The sequence below is a fragment of the Haliotis cracherodii genome, unplaced genomic scaffold, assembly GCF_022045235.1.
Source record: "Haliotis cracherodii isolate W230 unplaced genomic scaffold, xgHalCrac1.p SCAF_15, whole genome shotgun sequence".
In the NCBI taxonomy this organism is placed as follows: Eukaryota; Metazoa; Mollusca; class Gastropoda; order Lepetellida; family Haliotidae; genus Haliotis; species Haliotis cracherodii.
The window spans coordinates 19025881-19050818 of NW_027266270.1; the positions used below are offsets into that span (position 1 = coordinate 19025881).

Sequence of the window (24938 nt, forward strand, 5' to 3'; positions counted from 1 at the left end):
CATAGGTTTCTGGCGTGCCCAAGGGACGCAACTCTGCACAGCGAATCGCGGCGCCTTAGACGACTGGGCCACCCGTGCCCCCGAATATAGATTGAATGTTTTGAAAAAGTCTTACTTGTGTATTGTGGGGCTATCGAAAACAATAGAAAGAATGAGAATTGTTTCCTATTAGCCAGTCTTGGCGCATGTTCTGTCACCTTTATCAAGCATTATTCTTTCTCTTGCCTTGAATAAAGGTGCTACTTCCAGTATTGAAATGGCGCTTAAGTTTAGTGAGTAAGTGAGTGAGTGAGTGAGTGAGTGGGTGCGAGTTTATTCCTCTGTAGTCTTATTCCAGCGAGATCAGTGTGAGACACGCCAATAGTTGAATCAAACCTGTGTCCATTTTAACCGCTGGCCTACACATCATTTTAAGAGCAAATACCATATCGTGATCTACATGGTTGTTTGTGATAACTAGCGAGCATACCTACCAACAAAACGGTACTATGTGTAAAGTTAGTGAGTGTGGTTTTACGCCGCTTTTAGCAATATTCCAGCAATACCACGGCGGGGGACACCAGAAATAGGCTTCACACATTGTACCCATGTGGTGAATCGAACCCGGTCTTCGGCGTGACGGGCGAACGCTTTAACCACTAGGCTACCCGACGCCCCTGTAAACGTCTGATAGATAATTTAAAATATATTTTCTTTGCGACTTGAGATGATGAATCCTCTGTGACAAAACAAACAAAACTTGATAATTAAGAACACGGAGCACGTATGACCCTTTTTACACAATTCTTTTATTGAAAGAGGATGGTTTTGGTTGGATGCTCAATAAAATATGTATATAACGCCCGTAGAAATATAGAGTGGAACAACTCCTCTCGAGGTCACTGTGATTGGTTCATGCATGTCACGTGGTACTGGAACTCAAACACAAATCACGCCTTTCCCTGCTGAAGTCTCGCCCCTGTTGCTGAATTGGAAGGATTTCTCGGCTTTTGTAGGAATGCTGAAACGTCAAAAATACATTGATTTAATAAGAGCTTTTTTTTTATTAAATAAGGAATAAGCTGAGTTAACATATGTGTTCACAAATCATATATTGATAATCAGGGACTTACCTTTGTGAAGATTAAACAGGTGTTAGATGACCAATACGGCTCTATGCATACGTATGCTATGGACAGTGCGTAAGTATATATCCCAGATTGTTTTAAGGTGGCCCAATTTGCGATACTGATAATGATGTCATATTCATTCTCTTGCTGTGAACCAACAAATCGAATTCGGAAATGAGTGAGTGAGTGAGTTGGACTTAACGCCCATGCAGATTCTAACTCGGAATCTCCAAAGGGTCAATACAAATTATGAGGTAGGGCAGTGGAAAGGATTTGTATAGCTAAATTCTATATTTTAGTCATTATGATGAGAAAAACTTATAAATATAATGTTTCTTCACTTAATTGACACTCATTAACAAAAGGTCCTTGGAATAATGAACCATTATCGTTGCAGATTCTGCCGGTCCTAGAAACAGACATAGTCTTAAACAATGTATCGACTTAATGAAGTTCGCGTTGACCAAGTTTCATCAAATGTGTTATATATATGATTAATACGTCATTTACCTAATGTAAAGGTTCACTGTTCACTTTCTCTTGAAATCTCATTGGCTTCCTTCTGTACAATGGCGTTAACTAGTGCCCATCTCCTCTCGTCATCCTCAGACTGAATTTCCGGCCGGAATCCGGATCGCTTCCTCTTTCCACTGTCGCAAAAAGTGTAGTAATGAATTAAGTGTTTTCGAATACATGAATTAAAACCTATTTTTAGAAAAAAACCTTTTAGCATGTATTGGTTCATTTTCAGCAATATATGTCTTGAAAAGTCGTTCCATTAAATGACTGCAGTAAGACTGATATTAAAGACATCGCGGACATGCATCAAGATTTAGATAGTCATGGTGTTATGAACACGTGAGGAATTAGCCATAAGAAAAAACAGTTTGCCGTATACACACAAAGACGATATGATATATTGTAAACAAACCATACAAACATGTTACGTCACAAAGTGTTACGGATACATGTACTGACGCACAAACGAAACAATCATATCTATTAGTCTCGGTAGCACAAGTGTAAGTGCATGTATTGTGTATGCATTTTACAGCCTTGGAACGTGTTCAAGTAAGACACATTAACGTTTGCCCAATTTGATCATGCAGTCAAGTATTTGTTTTGGAAAACTGTGAATTAAGAGACAAAAAAGTAGCCCTGAAACGTCGTTACAAGCAATAAAGAAGTTGTTTTCAAATCACAAACATGACAATTTTTATGGACTGTTATATCGTGACGGTTGGTTGTGTTAGTATAGTAGGCATTGTATCACACACGTCTTGTACAAAGGGAACATGCAGACACGGTGAAGGACGCATACAGGGAGGAGACAGGTCAGGTATATCTCAATACAAAGTGCTTTGAGTTACATATACATATACATGCACATACAATAGTCATTTTAATAATACACGTGTTTTTGCATTGAGGCAAAGTAACAAAATCCCCAACACCAGAGCGCGAACCCGCTATAATGCAACACAATGTTCGACCGTATTAGGGTATCGCCACCAGGATTAAGCCACACACTGTATGGTGCTGTAACCGTAAGGTCAATCATAAAGTAAAGCCAATCATACAATAAGGTCATTCATACAATGAAGACAATGACACAGAAAGGCCAATCACACAGTAATGACAATGATACAGTGAGGTCAATCATACTGTATCGTCAATCACACAGTAAATAAATCATACAGTATGGCCAATCATACAGTAAATACATCATACAGTATGACCAATCATACAGTAAGGTTAACATAAAATAAGAGCATCATACAGTATTGTCAATCATACAGTAAAGACAATCATACAGTAAGGTCAATCACACACTATGGTAATTTACACAGTAAATAAGTCACACGGTAAATAAATCATACAGTATGGCCAATCATACATGTATGGTCAATCACACAGTAAATACATCATACAGTATGGCCAATCATACAGTAAGGTTAACATAAAACAAGATAATCATACAGTATTTTCAATCATACAGTATTTTCAATCATACAGTAAGGTCAATCATACAGTATGGTAATTTACACAGTAAATAAATCACACGGTAAATAAATCATACAGTATGCCCAATCATACTGTATGGTCAATCACACAGTAAATAAATCATACAGTATGACCAATCATACAGTATGGTAATTTACACAGTAAATAAATCACACGGTAAATAAATCATACAGTATGGCCAATCATACTGTATGGTCAATCACACCGTAAATACATCATACAGTATGACCAATCATACAGTAAGGTTAACATAAAATAAGACAATCATACATTTTTATCAATCATACAGTAAAGACAATCATACAGTAAGGTCAATCATACAAACAGACAGACGCAGATACAGGGCGACATTCTCTTTACAGCTTATCAATAGAGCAGCGTGTTCAAATACTTCGCCCCATTCCTAATATTACAAAACAAAAGTGAACGGTCTCCATGTTTGTCGTTCGAAGACGATATTCACAGTATTATCTCCATACAAATATTCACAAACAAAGAGACGACATTACAGATATATACATACAGGTAGAACACTCAATATATCCATATAGATTAATCAATATCGATTTTCAAAAAAACATTCAATTGAGAACACGTCACATATTAGTACCCATAGTTTGAGTGAGTGAGTGAGTTGCGATTTACAGCGCTTTTAGCAATATTCCATCAATATCACGGCGGGGGACACCAGAATTGGGCTTCACACATTGTACCCATGTCGGGAATCGAACCCGGGGCTTCGGCGTGACGAGCGAACGCTTTAACCACTCGGCTACCCGACCGCCCAACCCATAGTTTGAATATCTGGGACAAAAGACCGAGTTTCTATCACGAAAATAATCACACAAAACACATGAGTAACGCGCAGGTAACATATCCGGGCATAGTATGACACATTATACACACAGTACAAAATGTGTTTAGATCTTGAACACAAACTTAAACACGTTCCTTGTCCCATAATTTTGACATTGTTTTTCGATGAGGTTAAGGCTGTGAGACGACAGCTCATTTCATATGTTTTGACCTAAATGCGATCAACACACCTAATGTGCATTCCGTTTTAGATTTTGACCCACCCCTAATCATGTTTAGATCTAAACATATCTCGCGTGTGTACATTCTTAACACATTGTTTACAGCATAGACACATCATTGTTTACAGCACACATACTGCGCTCCCAAAGGAATATCCCTTTTAAAACCAAACACAGATAGTCGAGTTTGATCCGACGTAACGGGTTGAACACATATACGCACAGGGCAAGACGTTGCCATGGTGACGCTGTACGGTGGACGTAGAACACGTGACATCACCACGTGATGTCGCCACTTGTGACCCAACAATGGTCCCACACGTGACCGACCGACAGGGATACCTACATACTAAGGGGGTCATACTGTCCATGGGCAACCATGCCGCCACTTTGTACCAAGGCCATCAGGGCCTGTAACTCTGCTATTCTCTGATCGGATGATGACCGCCTGATTCTAAACAAAGTGAGAGACACAACTGTTAACCATGGTTACTGGAGGAAATAATCACACAGCAATAAGCGCAGAGCTTGAGACGATGTTCCTATGTGGGTAAGCATCTATGAGAGACAACTTAGCGTTTAGCCGCTTCGCTGACAGTCAAAGCAGTGCGCTCTGACCATTGTTTAAGAAGTCCCCTGAAAGAAAATGAATGAATACGACATCCTTCAGTATTGTAACGATTGTCTGAAAGAGACATAAATAGTCAGACATTAACGTGAGCAGGTTTCATTGGTCGCAATGACAGCACATCCCTCCCTTAAAAGTCAGACAAGAACGTTAGCAGGTTCCATTGGTCGTAGTGACGAAACAATCTTCACACTCCGAATGGCGCCCTAAATACGATGGAAATGGATGTGTGTGTGTGTGTGTGTGTGTGTGTGTGTGTGTGTGTGTGTGTGTGTGTGTGTGTGTGTGTGTGAGAGAGAGAGAGATAGGAATTCGGTGATTATCAACTACAACGCAATTTGTTGAGATTAATATCAAACAGATCAAGAGTGTTGCATTGGTATATGATGATAATAATAATAATAATGATAATAATAATAATAATACATCATGCAGGACTGCATGCAGTATATAGGCATACATGTGTAGTGGTACACAACCAGCATGCGAACTGTAACATTGCCTCGTGCACAATCATCAGTAGTCCAGCCAACGACAATCTAGGTTTACAAACTGCCACGACCAAGATGAAAATGCAAACAAAAAACGTTTCCAAACATCATTTATAGAAATGTATTACGGGCATCGTCGAGAAAAAGATCGCAACCAGTATTGATTAAACATATTACCTGGTTCAGAAGAAGTGCCTCGTTTTTAACTTTTTTGACCGAAACTCTCCTTGTATAATTTTTTAATTACGAAAGGTCAATTTGATCTGTGATTTCAACATTGGTAGGACTACTTTGTGTCCCCTCTATCACCAAATGCTAACAAACCTATTGACTATATCGACCACCCCACACGCAACCTGAGCACAGCCGTTTCGAGGTAACCTTCCGCCAAGTGCAATCCATGCCAAGTATTCTGCCGCCTGCACGTCGGCTGACTGGCGTTTTACCCTGAAAGCAAACAGCGCCGAAACGCAACACCCGTTGTTAACATTTGCTACGCGATTTGTGATTGGATGACAGTATCAGCTGGTGCGTGGGAACTATTATGACTGGAACGATAACACATTTCATTAATGTAAAGCATTTTGTTTGTAGAAGACATGGTAACATCACCGTCAGTGTGATTGTTTGTTTGTTTGTTTATTTGTTTGTTCACTCAGATGCCGGCGGCCTGTAAATATTGAGTCTGGACCAGGCACGCCAGTGATTGATATTGTGAGCAATGATCGATACCGTCGGGGTACTATGACACGCAACCAACCCAGTCACCGAGCCTGACCACCCGTCCTGTTTGTCGCCTCTTACGGCAAGCATGGTTTGCGGGGGATCTCTTCTTTACACCTGATTCAACACGGGTCAATTTGAATCTCACAAACATGTTTACATGGGATTTACAAAAAATGGGTGTACAATGGAATATGAAAAAGAATATACTGCAAGCTTTCGTCAAACATAACTCTCCAATCACAAAACTATTCCATGAGGCGTTAAATATGTTATTACTTCTAAAAAGTGAATTAATAATATGTCACACACGATGATATGCATATAGAATTTAAAAAGTTAAGTGCACACCATCCATCCTTCGCATGATCAAGACACCCGAAATATAAACTATTCACTAAAAAGTAGAGAGTAATAAAACATAAAGCGATGAAATGATATTTTACACAGCATCTCATTTGGAGCGCTTTTGTTATACAACTAATCAGAGTACACGTAACATACCTATTTTTAACATCCGGAAGCCCCCTGGCGTCTGTCAAAGCTGCTAATAAAAGGGAGAGAACTACGACGAGGATTGAAATTCTTGTGTTGTTCATGTCGTCTGAAATTAAAGAAAACAAAATTACATGAAGACAAATGACAGTCATAAATTCACATAAAGGTGTTTTGCTCAAACCAAATGTCTTATTAGAATCAACCTCGACGTGTCCGCCATGCATTAAGGTTACTACTACTACTACTACTACTACTACTACTACTACTACTACTACTACTACTACTACTAAATATGCAAATATGCAAATATGCAGACCTCGAAATGTCACGCTTTCATCCCAAGTACCAAGTTGTCCGACTCCCCATTGTTCTCGGTGCCTTAGGTTTGGTACCTCCCAATCTGTTGACTGACATTGGGAGAGTACCCGCAATACAGCCCTTCTGACAATCTGGGTAATGCAGAAGGCTGGGGAGTCTCCGAAAAGTTCTGGGTGGGTTTGACAAGGGAGAAGTCCCATTCGATGTCTGGGCTACGTGTAGAGGGTGCAAGGGCCCCGAGCTGATGATGAGCCTAACCATCCTGACTGTGCCCGGATAACCCAAACCCTCTTTGCGCATTTTTGTTGTAGTTTAATTTTAATCTGTACATAATAATATAAAGCTATATTTCTCATATTTCCACACCACTCAGGGGCATGCTCCGGCCCTTGCGGTCACTGGATCATTGTGCACTCAAGAATCCTTCTCAGCTCCTTGGGGACCATACAACCCCAGCTGTCTGTCAGGCGCTAGAAGGTTGAATTCCACATTGGCATCCCATCCTACCGGGTACCCGTCCACTGCTGGGTGCACGTGAACAGAGGCACAATTCGAACAAAGTTTCTTGCCCAAGGAGACGCCACATGTGTTACATATGCTTCAGCAATATCAGGTGCTCTTGGTGTACAGTTTGGTTGCCTTCGATGTAGAGATGTGTACATAAAACGTGGCATGTTTTCACGCATTCACGCGCTCTCACTCGCACTGATGGGGATTAAATTCTCAAATTAAATTTTACGTATTTGCACATGAATGTAAACTTGTAGGATTAATCTTGAGCAAACTTTCCTTTTCTCAGAATTTGCATTTGATAGATTTAAGGGAAAACAAAATATGATACAGCGATATAGCGAAACTCGCGACGAATGTAATTTTAGAATTACATGTGTTCCTTAAAAGGTCAGAATAACCATACAGTTCTGAAATGAAATAGTTCCTGTAACTCTTTATCTAAATATATTGTGAAGCACCGTTTCTTATGAGAAATGGGTAGAAGGGTGCCAACTGATTAGTTTTAACAATGCCACGGAATGGACATATCAGTATTTATTACTGGCCCGTGAAGAGATCACCCGTTACCAAAGCGCATGTTGACGTACTGCTGGAACACATTTCACGAACAAAGATTGAAAACTCTCAACATCCCTGGGCTTATTCAACGACATTGCGTGTAGAGATGATAGATCACTGAAAGGAGCCTTGTCAGTCGATGACCCCAGCAACCCTGTTGTTAGGCTGACGTCACATGGCATTGTTTAGCCGATGGATCTTGAAACGAAATTTCACAAATTACGTCATAGGATATTGTGACGTTCCACAAGGCGATCGTAGCGCCATGACACTTGTATGTCTAGGTATATTGGAGTAATTGATGTCCAGCGCTACGATAACTTTCTGAAAAGGGACCCTGAATTATTAAGTTGGGCCGTTGCATGGTATTAAACCAATACCTGTCATGTAATAACTTTTGACGTGTTTGAAGTATTGTTTTGTAAAACACAAAGGGTTTATGCTGTGGAAGATGTCTGCCCATGTTCACTCACGACATAGAAATTCTAAAAAAAAGGTTTTAAACGGCAAGTATTAAATAAAGACTAAACTCGCCCCCTTACCAGAATTATTCACTCGTTTCATAAAATTAGTATTACACGGGAGCTCGTTTAGTATTCTATGTATCACATATGCCCGCATAGTTCATCAGTGAATATGTCAGATGCCCATCAAAGAAATGTGATGCTTCATTGCAATGTGGATGTGAGGACAAACGTACCACTGCTTCCTTACATACTATTACTATTAATTACTATTATAATTTAGTAGGAATCATACAATGGACTTGTCTCCCAGAGATTGGAAAAGGTTTGTCGCTTTTATTCAGATATGAAATCCATTGTACGATTCCGACTATACCAGAAACATGTGTTGACGAATCAAGGCCAATTTATTAGTACTGAGATACCACATCTATACGCAGACCATGTACCCGTGCGGACAGTGTTTTACAGCTACAAAACAATGTTCTTAAAAAATGGCTGTATATCTACTGGAATAGGAGTAAATCTAAACAAAAACTGAAATTATTTGTGGAATATTGAAAGTAAAGCCACAAAACCTTTTCCATATCCAATAGAAATCTCTGCACAGAAGAGTCGATGGTACGATTCCGACTATATCAAATAGTAATGATACCAGGTGTTCGCAAAAAGGTGAGTGAGCGTATCCTGCCCCAGCGGTGGCACCCCTCACATAGCTTGTCATACAGTATTTTTGATAGGTTTTAGTGACTCTTTATGCATAGACGTAGATATGAAACACACGAGGCGATTGACTTACCTTTGCATGTGTTTTTGACCAGGGATACAATGTGTGAAGCCAATTTCTGGTGTCCCAAAAGTGATGATACCAGGTGTTTGAGAAAAGGTGAGCGTATCCTGCACCACCGGTGACACCCGTCACAAACACATGCAAAGGTCAGTATAAAAACTCGGTAACTCACGATACATGCACAAAAGGGAACTGTGTTGGTTACCAGTTTGTCAAATTTGGAAATGTTATCCACATGTCTCCCATAATACGTTTTGAAAGCTTAAGTAATTAAGTCCTTGAATATTGCAACTCTGATCAAACAACTTTGAAGAAAGAGTCGTATGAAACTCTTTGAAACCTTCGTAGAAAGAGTATGGTCAATTGTACCTCAAACGGTATTTGATACTTGTAGTCACCAAACTGCTTCAGGTAATATATAGCATTCGGCATTTACACATTAATACGTTACGCGAACACTTGGTGTCATAACTAATCTTAGGTGATCCCTTTATGTAGTCACGACCGCTGTCTTGCCTTTCACGCCAAATTATGGAATACTGTAAGGGACATTCTCGCGTTTCCATAGGTCGGGATCGCGAGAATGTCGCTTACAATATTCCATACCAAATGGATTTTTTTATCACTCATCGAGACTGGTTAATCTCTGGTGTTGACGTTTTATGTTATAGCTTCTGAAAATACCATTTAAGTTGCATAGTTTTTTCTGTCTTGCCATAAGAATCGACTAAAATGGGAATCTTTGCTACACATTTGTTTGGTCTAGACTTGGTTATTTACAGGTTGTCGGGATATAACCGGGACTTTGCTGACTTGCTTTACACAACATTCGCTCATTGGCCTGGGTTAGCTTCACTGCCGTGCCTTCTACAGGCATCGACTGTGTGCGAGATTCCTCTTGAATACTGGCGAAGTCAATACGGATATGTCACAGTATTAACCACTAAAAACAATATCTACTCAAACTGAAAAAAAAAAATGTTTCTTTTGCCCATAAAGATTACATGAGTTTTGAGATGTCATTTTTATATCCGAAGATGAAGTGTAAACGCCATCTCCTCTTCACGCTTCAGCTAGACTATGCCGGAAGTCCAGGAAATCAGGTTTTATGTGAAAAGTAAGGGATTTCAAACAAAAGAAGTTTGACGCATTCCAGACATACTCTGAGGCGCAGTTGTCTAGTGATTTTGGCTGTTTTATTAATATTTTCACTGTGTACCGTAAAAACCTGTGTCCCTTAATGCGATAAGTCGGGCGAGATTTCCCGAGACTTGGCAGATGTGTGGAATCAACCATGATTGGGCGACGTTGTATTTTCCCTGTTAAGTAAATATCTTTAGTCGTATTGAAAGTTCAAATCTCCAGTTGGATCTTTACACCGATAAAAGAAGGTCACTGCGTAGCCGTTACGTGTATATTTGATACAACAATTTCAGGTGAACGAAGTCTGTTTCATGTCAACATGTGTGATAATCCCTGTGGGAATTTTGTTGAAAGTTTTAAAGTTTAGGATTTGTATCTACGTTAGCAAACTGAGTGAAATGAGAAGTTAGGCCGTAATGTCGCATGTTAGAAAGTTAGAACAAGACCGGCAACCCCCGGTGTAGTGAGCAGAAATGCTTTGGTTCTATACCAAAATACCTGCCTGGCGCTCGGTATAAAAAGGGAGTGGTCGGCTTGGAATCGGCTTAACTAAGATGTTACATCACCCCTCTTGCGTGGATCCCAGGCCGCGTCATACGAAAAGACGTTAAAAGATGTTGCTTGGTGTTACCCAGCCTGGCGCTCGGCATTAAGGGACTGGTTGGTTTGGAGTCTTCATGTTAAACTGCAATATGATATCTCAAGGGCTAGCATTATACAATCGGTACTAGCACAAGCAGCCACACACACGCACGCACACATGCACGCACACGCACTTGCATGCGCGTAGCTATAAAAGTGAAATAATCTTGAACGCAACGTTAAACCCCATTTCACCAAGAACAAGACAGTCGCGCTCACTAATAAAGGCAGCGGTCGCATTCAGAGAAGTGGAAAGGACAAAGTGGACATAAACAGAGAGTGAGTGAGTGAGTGAGTGAGTGAGTGAGCGAGCGAGTTTGGTTTAACGCCGCTTTGAACAGTATTACGGACGACTCTTCCATCCACGCGATACCCAGTAAAAGCCTATAACATGCTGTTCTATCTGGATCAAAATGCCAGTCACTCACGCAATAAAAATAATTGGGCAACAAATATCAAAATCACCCTTTTCAGTTTAGGCCTTGGATACGCAAGGATGGATCAGGGTGTTGGAAATGTCAAGATGTTTATGTCATTATTACTTTAAAGAGCTAAAGATTGTTTTCAGCAAATGTGGATAGAAAAACTAAGAAATAGCAAATGTACATATACCTATTCTCTCTTCAAACAACAATTTATACTCGAAGAATATCTAATATCTGTTACCATAAAAAAAAAATCGAGTATCGCTAGCGCAGTTCCAAGCAGGATATTATGATTTAAAAATCTATAAAGGTATATTTAAAAAGTCTAACAATATCTGTACATCTTGTAACCTTAATGTTGTAGAAAATGAGTATCATTTTATGCTTGTGTGTAAACTCTATCGTCAATTAAGAAACAAGTACATTCCAAAGAAGTTTAAAACTTACCCAAATATTAATTTGTTTTGTATCCTCATGTCAACTTTGAATATTACTTAAATTACAAAATATTGCATTGTACATACATCATGCATTGTTAGTTAGAAGAAACACCCATACCTTGTAAATACGTTGAACTATGGGCCTATGGCCTTTCAGTTTGCAATGAATAAAACAATCTGAATATTGCTGAACAGTATTGCAGTCATATCACGGCTTGTCAGAAAGGAAATCCCGAAGTGGTGCAGGCCTCAGAGGAATACAAAATACTAATAAACCTAGAATCACAACCGTGGTGAAGTCAGATACTGGGAAAACAGAACAGAGGCATAAGGTAAAACGAGAAAGGGAGCGCGAGTAAGCATAAAAAGTTTAAAAAACCTCACCTACATGGTTTGAACGTGCTAGTCACCTCCCCGTACTCTGAATGTCTGATAGAGAGGACCGGTGAGCCTTTATCTAATTATCCTCCCAATATGTGACCTCATTTAAACAAGGTCAAGAACTGAATAACTACCCCCTTTTAACCTTGATTGAAGCGCTCTAGATTTACTGCCCTTTGAAGTATGTACATTTACATGTTCGTGACCATAGAGAGTTCTGTCAACACGTGCAGGTTTCAAGATGCATACAAGTCAATGGTCAAGTGTGACATTGTTTGCATTGGTGTGAGCGGATTGGTATATTGTGCCCGCCTCTTATAAGGACCGACCACGAAATACTACCGAGAATTCAATAACTACTGACAAACACTTCTGATATTGTTAGCTGATAATGATGGAAATAAAGGTTTAGTTTAGTTTGTTTGTTGCTTAAAGCCGCACCGCAGTTGTCTAGCTATATGACAGCGGTATAGAAATACTCGAGTTTGGACAAGATAATCAAGTGAGGAATATCATGAGCATCTCTCGACGCTACAAGGACACGAACACAAATACTCAATGCCTACCCTCCCGATCCATTTACTCGCCACTTCAAGGGTTGCCGACAATCACAGGTTGCTGGGAACCTATATTCTAAATCGGAATCCCCCTTGGAGACAATCATAGGTTGCTGGGGACCTATATTCTAAATCGGAATCCCTCTTAGAGACAAGCATAGATTGCTGGGGACCTATATTCTAAATCGGAATCCCTCTTAGAGACAATCATAGATTGCTTGGGACCTATATTCTAAATCGGAATCCCTCTTGGAGACAATCATAGGTTGCTGGGGACCTATATACTAAATCGGAATCCCATTTGGAGACAAGCATAGATTGCTGGGGACCTATATTCTAAATCGGAATCCCATTTGGAGACAAGCATAGATTGCTGGGGACCTATATTCTAAATCGGAATCCCTCTTGGAGACAATCATAGGTTGCTGGGGACCTATATTCTAAATCGGAATTACTCTTGGGGACATACATAGGTTGCCCGGGAACTATATTCTAACCGGTAGGCCTCGCAATTCGCTGTGCAGAGTTGCATTCCTTAGGCGTGAAAGAAACATATGGACGTTGGTTCGAATCAAGGTTCGTCCTTATCATTTTTTCTGGGTTTGTAAGCACCATACATGTACTCGAGGGTTTCACCAATGCGGTAAACGTCAACGACCTGTATCAGTTTGGTCTCTCTGCCCACATAAACCTGACATGTAATGATATAATTGAAACACTGTTCAAAGCTCGACCACTCCCAGTGAATCCATGTATTAATATAGGGACTTGTTGCATACAGTGACCTCAAAATATGTACAATGTAACTTTATCCGCGTTTTTTTTTATCCCAGTCATTCAGTGTCCTTTCATGAAAGAAACATCATGAGTGATGTAAACTGTTTGACCAGCGACACAAACATCTCCTTAGCTGACAAATCTGAATATAGATCGTACTGCTTTAACTCTTGCCTTTCGTGCAGTGCTTGCATGAAGGAAGTAGTCAACCTGGGATAAATGGAGAAACATATCAACAGGGAGTTGTTTTAGGGAGTCATTGACACTAAATGGAGTCAATTTGTAAATATAAGCGACAAAACTGTTTCCATAATCAAATTCAAAGATGTATTCGAAACATGCAGTGCGGCATGACTGTGTCGTTTAACGTCGCCAACAGCACGGTTAACCTCTATATCTGTCTGGCGTCAGATCCCTCCGCGGACTATTCATGCGGACTACATGGATTCAATGAGTACTGGTGCCTTTGCTAACTGTTATGGTGCCATTGAAATAAGGTATTGCAAACTAAATTGTAGCGAATTGATATTTTGGATATAATATTTTTTTGCCTTCGAGTAATCATGACTAGATAATGTATGTGATGTTCACACATCATGACATTTAGCAACCTACTTAAATACAGCAACAAGGTAATCATTGCGTATATTGCGACCGGTCCTTGTTTTAGCCCCTTAATGCCGAGCGCCACACAGGGTAACAACAAGTACCATCTTTTAACGTCTTTTGGTATGACGCGGTCGGGGATCGAACCCCTGACCTTCCGCTCTCCGGGCGGACGCTCTACCACTAGACCACGGAGGCGGTCTACGCCGTGATAACTGGAATACTGTTAAAAGCGGCTTTAAACCCCACTCACTTACTTAAACTACGTTAAGTTCCCTGTATTGACTGCTTGTAATATGCAATCTTCATAGGGGATAATTTGTCATAATGGCTGTATAAGACGTAGACGCAGGTAGAACCTGGCTGATGTAGTGTAGCATCGTATCAAACACTCACACTATCAATCACTGGAGTTTTGCATGCGCTGGTAATCAAAGCAGTGGGACCTAATCTATCTTTCACGTGATACCAGCAAACTAAACAAGTACAGTAAAGTACGGTTATAACGAACTCAAAGGGACTACTTATTTTAGTTCGTTTTAACCGTAGTTCGTTATAAGCATATATACAGCATAACTACAGCAAATAGTCGGGACCAAAACAGTAAGCTCGTTATATCCGTCAGTTCGTTATAAGCGTGTTCGTTATAACCGTAGTTTACTGTATAACTGTACACAGCTATGACGTCACCCTATAGTTTCAGCTGTAGAAATTCTGTAATAAACTGACAGCTTACTCAAAATATCTCCTCCCCCCCCCACTCATCACACATCCCCCCCCCCCCCCCCCCCCCCACACACACACACACACCACCCCGCACACCTACACCCTCCTATTATCAAATGCTCATTCCCATTACATAGTGGTACATTGACAATAATACGTTTTTTTCACTTTATATACTAAAGATTGAAATGTCTCAAGTCTCATAGGCAGTAACACCATACCATGGTTATGTAGGTCTCTGCATCACACACGCGAAGCAGATCCGCGCAATCGGGTTTCATCAATTAACACACATTGAAAGAGGATCTACCTCTTGTCGTGATCCTGGAACCGTCTCCAGTTTATTACCATGAAACAACAAAGAGGAATGTGTGACACTAGAAGGTAGTTCTGATAGTTCGCTGATGTTCCACACTGATATTAGCTCATACCTCGTTTTAATCTTTGGCATGAGTGAGTGAGTGAGTTGGGTTTCACGCTGGTTTTAACAGTATTACAGTTATATCGCGGCGTGTCATCTTAATGTGGGACGAAAGCCCGAAGTGATGCAGGTCTCAGACATTTACCACTTCGGTGAAACCCACGAGTACGGGTATGGTGCTGACAAACCTAGAAACACAATCGGGGGAAAACCGGGATTCGAACCTACAATCATAGGTTTATGGTGTGCCCAAGGGACGCAACTCTGCACAGCGAACCGCGGCGCCTTAGACGACTGGGCCACCCGTGCCCCCCTTTGGCATGAAACAGGGTAATGGTTGAATAATAATCTGGAGTTATTTATAGTGTACCACTTCAAACATTGTTACCTTTTTAGCATGATAATGAATATGGTATAATAATTGGTTATATATATATACATTACAATTTCCATGGCATTTGATGAGCTGAACAAGCTATTTTGTGCGTTGTGTTCCCATAGACCGAAACAAATAATTAGTACACGCCCCCAAGCGGATTACTGTGTTTTGATTGGCAGAAACAAGGTGGGCGTGGCTTGTGTTGCATTATTGCGCCAGACAATGTCACTGAATTTTTGTCCGTAAATGATTATATGAGCAGTCTGTGAAATTATTATTATAGACGTATTTCAAGTAACGTAAACATGTTTTTGCGTTTATGCAGGTTTAAATGTAAAAAATACTGTGCAAATATGTTTACGTTCATAAACAAAATGATTCAGGCCTTAAGAACACCTGTTCAGGGGACCAAGTCTCACCTGACTTTATAACCCTTGCGCGATTGTAGAAACATGTATTACAATGGGAAATTAATAGTCTATGGTATGTTTGTTTATGTATCAATAGCAATATTCAAGCTAAATGACGACGCCTTGTAAATATTCGAGTGTGGACCTGTCAAGCCAGTTTGTGATATTACGAGAAATGTCGGGTGAACGATTAAACCAGACAACCAAGTCACCGAGCCTGACCAACCGTTAAGTCGTATCTTTCGACCAGCGTTAGGACCAATTCTAACCCAGATTCCCCTAGGGGAACGTCAATACCTTTTCATTTTTATCTACGTAGAAATAAGACATTGCTAACAAACTGTCTGTAACTGTATAAACAAAGAAACATAAATCACTTCATAAACAAACATAAGCTACGGCGTATCGTTTTTATCATAACGTTGCAGCAAAAATGCATTTATCGTCAGTTTGAGGCCCATCTTCGTACCGACCATGACACTTTTTCTGATAATGATTTTATCTCTGTCAGCCTTATCACACAATCCTTTGATGTCAGCCATGATCATAAGTCTTTGTCTGTCATTACCAATCACAATTCTTACCTGTCAGCACCAATCATAATTCTTTATCAGTCAGGACCAATCATAATTCTTTGTCTGTCAGTACCAATCATAATTCTTTGTCTGTCAGCACCAATCATAATTCTTTGTCTGTCATTACCAATCACAATTCTTACCTGTCAGCACCAATCACAATTCTTTATCAGTCAGGACCAATCATAATTCTTTGTCTGTCAGTACCAATCATAATTCTTTGTCTGTCAGCACCAATCATAATTCTTTGTCTGTCATTACCAATCACAATTCTTACCTGTCAGCACCAATCACAATTCTTTATCAGTCAGGACCAATCATAATTCTTTGTCTGTCAGTACCAATCATAATTCTTTGTCTGTCCTTACCAATCACAATTCTTACCTGTCAGCACCAATCACAATTCTTTATCAGTCAGGACCAATCATAATTCTTTATCTGTCAGCACCAATCATAATTCTTTGTCTGTCAGTACCAATCATAATTCTTTTTCTGTCAGGATCAATAATTATTCTTTGTCTCCCAGTTTCAATCATAATCCTTTGTCTGTCAGTACCAATTACAATCCTTTGTCTATCAACTCTCATCATAATCCTTGTGTCAGTCAGCCCTGATCATAATGCTTTGTCGTGGGTTTCGCTACAGTAGTAAGTATCTACGACAGGTGTCACTTGCTTCAGATTTACTCAGTGGCCTAGTGGATAGAGCTTCTTCCCGAGGAACGGAACGTTGGAAGTTCGATACCCTGGCCGCGTCACACCAAATTAAATTAGTGTACTTGCTGTTACGTTAACCCCCTCACCTTACCTTCAACAACTAACTAAATCTTTCATTACCACCCCTTCATCCGTAAAATAGCATCGCAGTTGGCATGCGGCAAACGGTTCGAAAGTCTGAAATGGCTACAGAGTGTATGAAATAACAAGCTATAGCAAGGAATCCAACTATCACCTGTGATCTGGTGTCAACAAATGCACACCCCTATAACTCCTGACATCAGCCACAGGTTTCTCCGCTTCATATTAACGTAGTGTTTCCTCAGAAGGGCAGTTACACCATAACTCTGCTGACTGGCGAGTGGGTGAAGTAGGTGTGCATTATGCAATATTCCAGCCAAACCATCGGTGCCAACCATTGTACCCAGGTGGGTATCGAACTCCGGTCTTTGGTGTTATGATCGAACGCTTTAACCACTATGCTACCCCCCTGACTAACAAGAGTTAGAGTTAGAAATGACAGAGAATGGCAGAGAATGACAGAGAATGACAGAGAATGGCAGAGAAAGGCAGAGAATGACAGAGAATGACAGAGAATGGCAGAGAATGACAGAGAATGGCAGAGAATGACAGAGAATGGTAGAGAATGACAGAGAATGGCAGAGAATGACAGAGAATGACAGAGAATGGCAGAATAGCAGAATAGCAGAGAATGGCAGAGAATGACAGATAATGACAGAGAATGGCAGAATAGCAGAGAATGGCAGAGAATGACAGAGAATGGCAAAAAATGGCAGAGGGTGGCAGAAAATGGTAGAGAATGGCAGAGAATGACAGAGAATGACAGAGAATGGCAAAAAAATGGCAGAGGGTGGCAGAAAATGGCAGAGAATGGTAGAGAATGGCAAACAAATGGCAGAGGGTGACAGAGAATGGTAGAGAATGGCAAAATGATGACAGAGGGTGGCAGAGAATGGCAGAGAATGGCGCCTGCTGAAAAGGAAGGCGAGTAGTGGCCGAGTTGATCATCTCGTTCTCCATGAATAGGAGACATACTTGGAAACAATACCATAACCAATTTTAATATCAAGGCTTCTGTCCCTGGAAAATTAAATTTGGATTTTTTTCTCTCTTTTTCTTTAAATATAGCATAATTAATAATTGGGCTGAAGTAGACCGCATATTTTTCAGATTAGTTGAAAACTTGAAATCCAAATTCTACTTGGTAAAAGCGGCGGTTCGGTTTGACGTCATAAACGTCATCAAGCTACCCTGGTCAGTCTTGACAAGCGGTTTCTTGTACACAGATAGAATTAAATCCTTAACATCTTTAATCCACATAGTCCTGATTAGTTTTAGATTTGAGTTCTCGATACATGTATATGTACATAACTAATGCTTTGATTAGATATTCAAAGAGGGGTTGTCATGCATGATTCCTTGCAAACACTAACTTCTTGTTCTAACTTCTAACATAACCTCTACCTGTCACACTGGCTCACACAGAGTGTATTCATTTGTCGATGTCAAAGATATGTCAATACTCGAATCACGATCAACAAATTATGGATGTAACGACAAACAAAAGATCGCAACTGAGGCTTGAATATATTTTGCGTTCGGCAAAAGGCCTTCAATTGGAATCACTTTAATGCCAAAGACACCTTCGGTTTCTAAATCAGACTCACTTGCCACCCACATCCAGTCGGATATGAAGGACATAAGCGGGGGCACGGGTGGCCTAGTCGTCTAAGGCGCCGCGATTCGCTGTGCAGAGATGCGTCCCTTGGGCACGCCAGAAACCTATGATTGTGGGTTCGATACCCGGTTCGCCAGGATTATGTTTCTAGGTTTGTCAGCACCATACCCGTGCTCGCGGGTTTCACCGAAGTGGTAAACGTCTGAGACCTGCATCACTTCGGGCTTCCTCCCACATTAAGCTAACACGCCGTGATATAACTGGAATACTGTTAAAAGTGGCGATTCACCCAACTCACTCACTCACTTGCTTAAGCATTCACACTAAGAAGTACGTTGGTGGCCTTCTCCATCATAGGCCAGCATCACTATGGCGTAGCAGTGCCAGCAGCCAGATAGACCTGTACCCAGATTAGGCTGGTAAAGGTGTTAACAAGGAAAGAGCATTCTACCTCTTACTGAATTTCAGGGAAAATTCTATTTTTTAAACCCTAAACCTGCATCACTTCAGGCTTTCATCCCACATCAATTTAACACGCTGTGATTGAATGAAATACCCTTCACAGCGGAGATAAAACCAACTCATTCACTATGTTTAATCCGATGTTTAGACCAAAATGTGTTGACTTATTAGTCACTTTTCCAACACATCTCCCACACATACATATTGTATTGAACGTACACTTTCCTGTTTGTGTTCAATACAAAATGTATCTGACACACATAGATTTGATTTTCCTATCAATGATATCTGTGGCAGTTATCATCTGTAGTCAACCGTTTAAGTCATTAGATGTCACTATCTGACACCAAAAATACAGTCAAACACCGTTGTGTCGAAGTTAAAGGGGCATACGAAAATACTTCGAGTTATGCGAAGTTCGACACAACCGAACATGAGGAATAAAGAAGGACTACGCAGGGAAAAAACTTTTACTTCGAGAAAACCGTAAGTTCGGCACCTCAAAGTTCGACACAACGGTGTTTGACTGTATCAAATATATTCCCAAATTATAATGTATGTTATCACATCTGAACTGTTTAAAAGTTAGTCAGTGCTGACACACCAAGCAATACCATGCTCGTATACATTAAGATACAAATATCGATTTTCCAAAACGACGCCTAAGAATTGTTGTTATCCAATCTTGTGATAATTTACATATGAGTTTATTGATTTTCCTAGTATTCCAAAAGGTTGAGTCCAATTTGTTTCAAGTCTTTCATTGGAGATTTTGACATGAAACGTTCTACGTCAGTTCGAATGACGGACATCATATGTTGTGAACTTTACAGTCATACCCACTTGTGTAGAGTGACGACAGTCGGCAGTATGAAGCACGAATATCATTGACATTTCACAAACTGAAAATTGGAAACTGTAGTGATTTGAAAAGACCCCAACTCACTCACCAATGATTTTAAACTATTTAAGATAAAGACGTAAATCTGATACATACCTCTCTCATCTTTCCATCACTGTACTTCGTTATGTGCTAACCTGAGCACATTAATTAATCTAAGAGATACTCCATGTTAACATGCTATCTCTTTAAGACACATTTTCTGGGTTATTGTCTTAACACTAGCATTTGCATCTGAAGATAAGTATCACAAGTTGTCAATAATATACAGGAGCATTAATGAGTTGATCAGTGATTAGAATTAGGAATTATTCTTCAAAATACCAATCAAGGTACATTGCTATATGGTTGGAGAAACAAATAGTGTTGACGCGAGATTGTAAGATCTACAATGCTTCCGTTACCATGGCAATATATTGCAGCCTAGAAATGTACATGCTCGACTTTATTGATAGTCTTGTCTAGTGCCGTTGACTACCTGGGCCATTAAACATGATTAGTCCTAGATACATGTGTAGCCTTTATGGAGACGTATATACCAATGAAGATTTAACGTTTTACTCATCTATTTGATAAGAGGGACAAAAAAGTGTGGGAGTGACTTTGGTTCAACGCTGCAGTATTTCGGTCAGACTCTTACAACCTAGCTTTACCTACCTAGTTTGTACATCATGTGCTTGATAACGGTGTCAGAGTCTACGCCGAAACGTCGCCCAATTGTAATAAAGAAGTTGCTCATCCATAAGAATTTTGTCTTAGTTACCATTCCAACTTCTAAATGCCACTCAAAGAAGTTTTACATCATTAGTCAAAGTTACGAAAATGGTATTGGTCCTGACAAACCAAGAAACATAATCAGATCGAAACTGGGATTCAAATCAACGATCATAGGTTTCACAACTCTGCACAACATCATGTATCCTTGGAACTAATGGGAACACGCTGAAAGTCGATATAGAGTTTTGGCTTTATCGAAGTTGAATTGAACCGATGAATTCAAAATCTCAATTATACGGGCGTCGGCTGTTACGGTATGTCAACTGAAAGGAATTGTAAAGAAGGAGATGCTTGTGATTATGTAAAAAGTAAAAAGTTAAAGTAACATGATAAAAATAGATTAAAAATATTTTTTTCACAATAAAATATAAGTGACAAACCCCTTTACAATAAATATCTGTTTACAGCAAAGTCTATTGAACAATGCCGACTATGTCATTAGGTTGTGTGAATGAATCAATATCAACAGTGATGATACAAGGTGTTCGCGAGAAGGTGAGAGTAACCTGCCCCACAGGTGGAACCCGTCACAGACACATGCAAAGGCAAGTCACCTAAAACACACGGGAACATTGGTACATGTCAAAATAGGGAATTGCAGCAGACATATTTTTGGTCGCTGATGCGTCAAATTTAGAAATGTCATCCACGTGTCCGCCATATAACGTTCTGAAAGCTTTACTGAGGCCTTGAATGTTGTAACTTTGATCCATCAACCTTTCAGCAAGAGTCGATGGCGATCTCTCAAATATCCGAAGAAAGAACATTCTCGATTGTACCTCACAAGTTGTGAAATGTGAACACCAAAGGTTGAAGCTGCTGGATTATCATTCGGCATAAAGGGGAAGTTGAAGTCATCCGTCTTGTCATACAGTCTTTCTGGAGAATCTTTGAATGTTTATGCACACACCTACATATGAAACAGATGGGGTGGTGTCGCTAGTCTTCTTTATTTCCAGTTCAGGTGCGTAAATCAGTGGAAGGGAAATGGCTATTTGATGGTTATTGGACTATATCGAATCACACCCGAAGCTTAAGTTACACTTCTTGTCAAGACTACCTTGTTTTGACTTTGTCAATCCAAAAACCATTTTCTCAGGATGTCAGGAAACATGGAGGAATGATCCCGCTTTCGTGTGCTCGAATCAAATACTCCCCTTTGTTGAGAGTTTGGTTTGTCAGCCCCTAACCTGTAATCTCAATCCGCCATCGCATTGCGATTAACTCCAATTACGCTGGACCGCCGTGATATAACTGAAATAATATTCATTGCGGCGTACGCGATAAACCCATCTCACTGCTTCGGTTTCAAGATGATAGGAATCGCCTTATAATTACCATGTACAGCTGTATTCGCCGTGTCCGTTGACAGTTTCCTTGACATACCGTAAAGCCAGATATGAGAAATTGTTAATTCTTAACTAAAAACCGGGGAAGGTTTTACATGTACAATGTCGATTAAGATTCGTGGTTGTTTTTACACCATTAATTTATACCTGATACGTGACAATCAACAAAGGCAAATATAATTAAAGAAAGGTTAATTAACCGTAAATTCCTATCAGATAAAAATGAAAATGTATTTCGCTTTCCATTTTCTCGTGTTCAAACATATGGACAATGTCACACACATTATAACGCTTTACAGTAAACTAAGTTTATAACGGACACGCTTATAACGAACTGACGGATATAACGAACCTACTTTTTTGTCCCGACTATTTGCTGTCGTTATGCTGTATATATGCTTATAACGAACTGCGGTTATAACGAACTAAAATTAGTGGTCCCTTTGAGTTCGTTATAACCGTAGTTTACTGTACTTGAGGGGAAGGCAGAGACTGGTTCACCTGATATATAGGACAGGCTTACACCTGTGTCAGATCATTGCAAGTGAATATAGTATGACCAGTATAAACTAATCTGAAAAGGAAAGATGCTAAGTATCCCTCATCTATCTTATGTGTTACATGCAAGGAGAAATCTCGTTACATTTAATATTGCTCCATTAAGCCAGGTCACGCACGTTTCGTGTTTACGCTGTGCGCTGGGCGTCACACTCAGAACCTTGATGTCACATTTCTACAGCACAACATACGAAACTCAGTAAAACATTTGAAGGCATGAATAACGATGAAATTGCATATACTGTATAGCATAATATATTTTAAACTATCTTGATACACGGTCCAACCTTAAACTGTTATATACAACATCCCTCTCTTTAAAATGTATTTGTAATCCATAAAATGTCACTATTCACGTGCCAAATCACCTGTAAATTTATATTGAAGTTGTATATTAATATATGACAGGTATTTGAGAATTTATCCAATTAGAGAAAGGCTTATACCATTAAAGGTAAACGCAAAGACCTCATTACGAAATGCCATATTATGATGTGTGAATGTATTGAAGTTGTGTATTAATATATGATAGGTATTTGGGAATTTGGGAGTTTTAATAAATAATCCAATTAGAGAAAGGCTTATACCATTAAAGGTAAACGCAAAGACGTCATTCCGAAATGCCATATTCTAAATGTGTGTGGACATCCTCATTGTGAACTTGCACACTCAGAAGAAATTCTAACAAATGACCCAAGAATGAAATATATGAGAAATGTGAAACGAAATCGCTAGTTCAGTGTTTTTTAACTGGTGTGTATGCTCCTATTGGTAACACAAATACCCATGTGAATAAATAACTATTTACAAATAAAACAAAATGATCAAACATTTATCATTACACGAAGCGAATGACGGACAAACTTGTGAAGTTCTGAGAACGATTGACAAATTGAGACGTGGACTTACCTGTGTTTCTCTTCCTTCCCGCAGCTAGCACCAAAGTCGGTTCTTCTTGCAATGGATGATTGTCAGTTGATCAGACTTTATATCCCCCAAACAACTCCCTTGGTACGCGTGCAACCTCACACGTAGAGAACACACGGGGGTGATAATTATCAGAAACACTCGGTCTGCCCAATCAGATTCCACCTACCGTTATCTTTTGACAAATGTGATTGGTTGGCACCAGCTAGAATGCAGAGTATGTTAACATAGTCCCTGGAAGCACGATCGAAGATACGCCAAGAAATATTGACTCGATACACTGTCAAGAACTACCCAATGACAAATAACGCCCTGATCGAGTATTTGCACTAGATGACGTGTCTTTAGCGTCAGGTTCGGTCGATATTCATGTTCACATTTAAGAATTAGTAAGATCTTGGCGATCACGTGAACGTGTTTGACGTCAATTAAACATCAATTTGCAAGCCACCTGCAATTAACGTTGACAATAATTGTTCATTGTATAACCATATCGGATTGTCTTCATTCATATTAAAGACATCTCATTGTTAGAGCACTTGTGTTGTATAGAACTGGATAACACAGTGTCGGCGTGGGTTTGATCCAAGGTGACAGATCACGGGGGCTGTATTACAATAGACATAATCTATTACCTTCCAAAACAGGGCAGGTAGAACGCGTCGTCAGAGTCACAAGGTGATCTATTTCGTAAACCACTCAAGAACTTTATTGGTATATTTACAAATTGATTTAAATGTTTGATGCCATCAGAAATATGTTACAACCCTTTTAACACCAACGTTGGTGTAATATGTTCTATTTTGTGTCTACCTGCATAACAAAAATACCTATTATCAGAAATTGTTGCAGACATTTTCCATTATAATAGACATAAGTGTTGGAATTAGCGTACTCCTGGACATGGGTAAAA

The 24938-nt window shown here is 39.8% G+C and overlaps 1 protein-coding gene across 1 annotated transcript; it reads right to left on the reverse strand.

The window, feature by feature from the left end:
* Positions 1-768: 768 nt before the first annotated feature.
* LOC139461566 (uncharacterized) lies at positions 769-24110 on the reverse strand. The gene is made up of 6 exons (XM_071243046.1): positions 24008-24110; positions 6518-6617; positions 5615-5737; positions 4518-4625; positions 1620-1759; positions 769-1000 (listed from the first exon to the last, which is right to left on the reverse strand). Exons 2-5 carry the CDS (start codon positions 6610-6612, stop codon positions 1633-1635), a joined length of 453 nt encoding a protein of 150 aa, XP_071099147.1. The 5' UTR covers positions 6613-6617; positions 24008-24110; the 3' UTR covers positions 769-1000; positions 1620-1632.
* Positions 24111-24938: the final 828 nt, after the last annotated feature.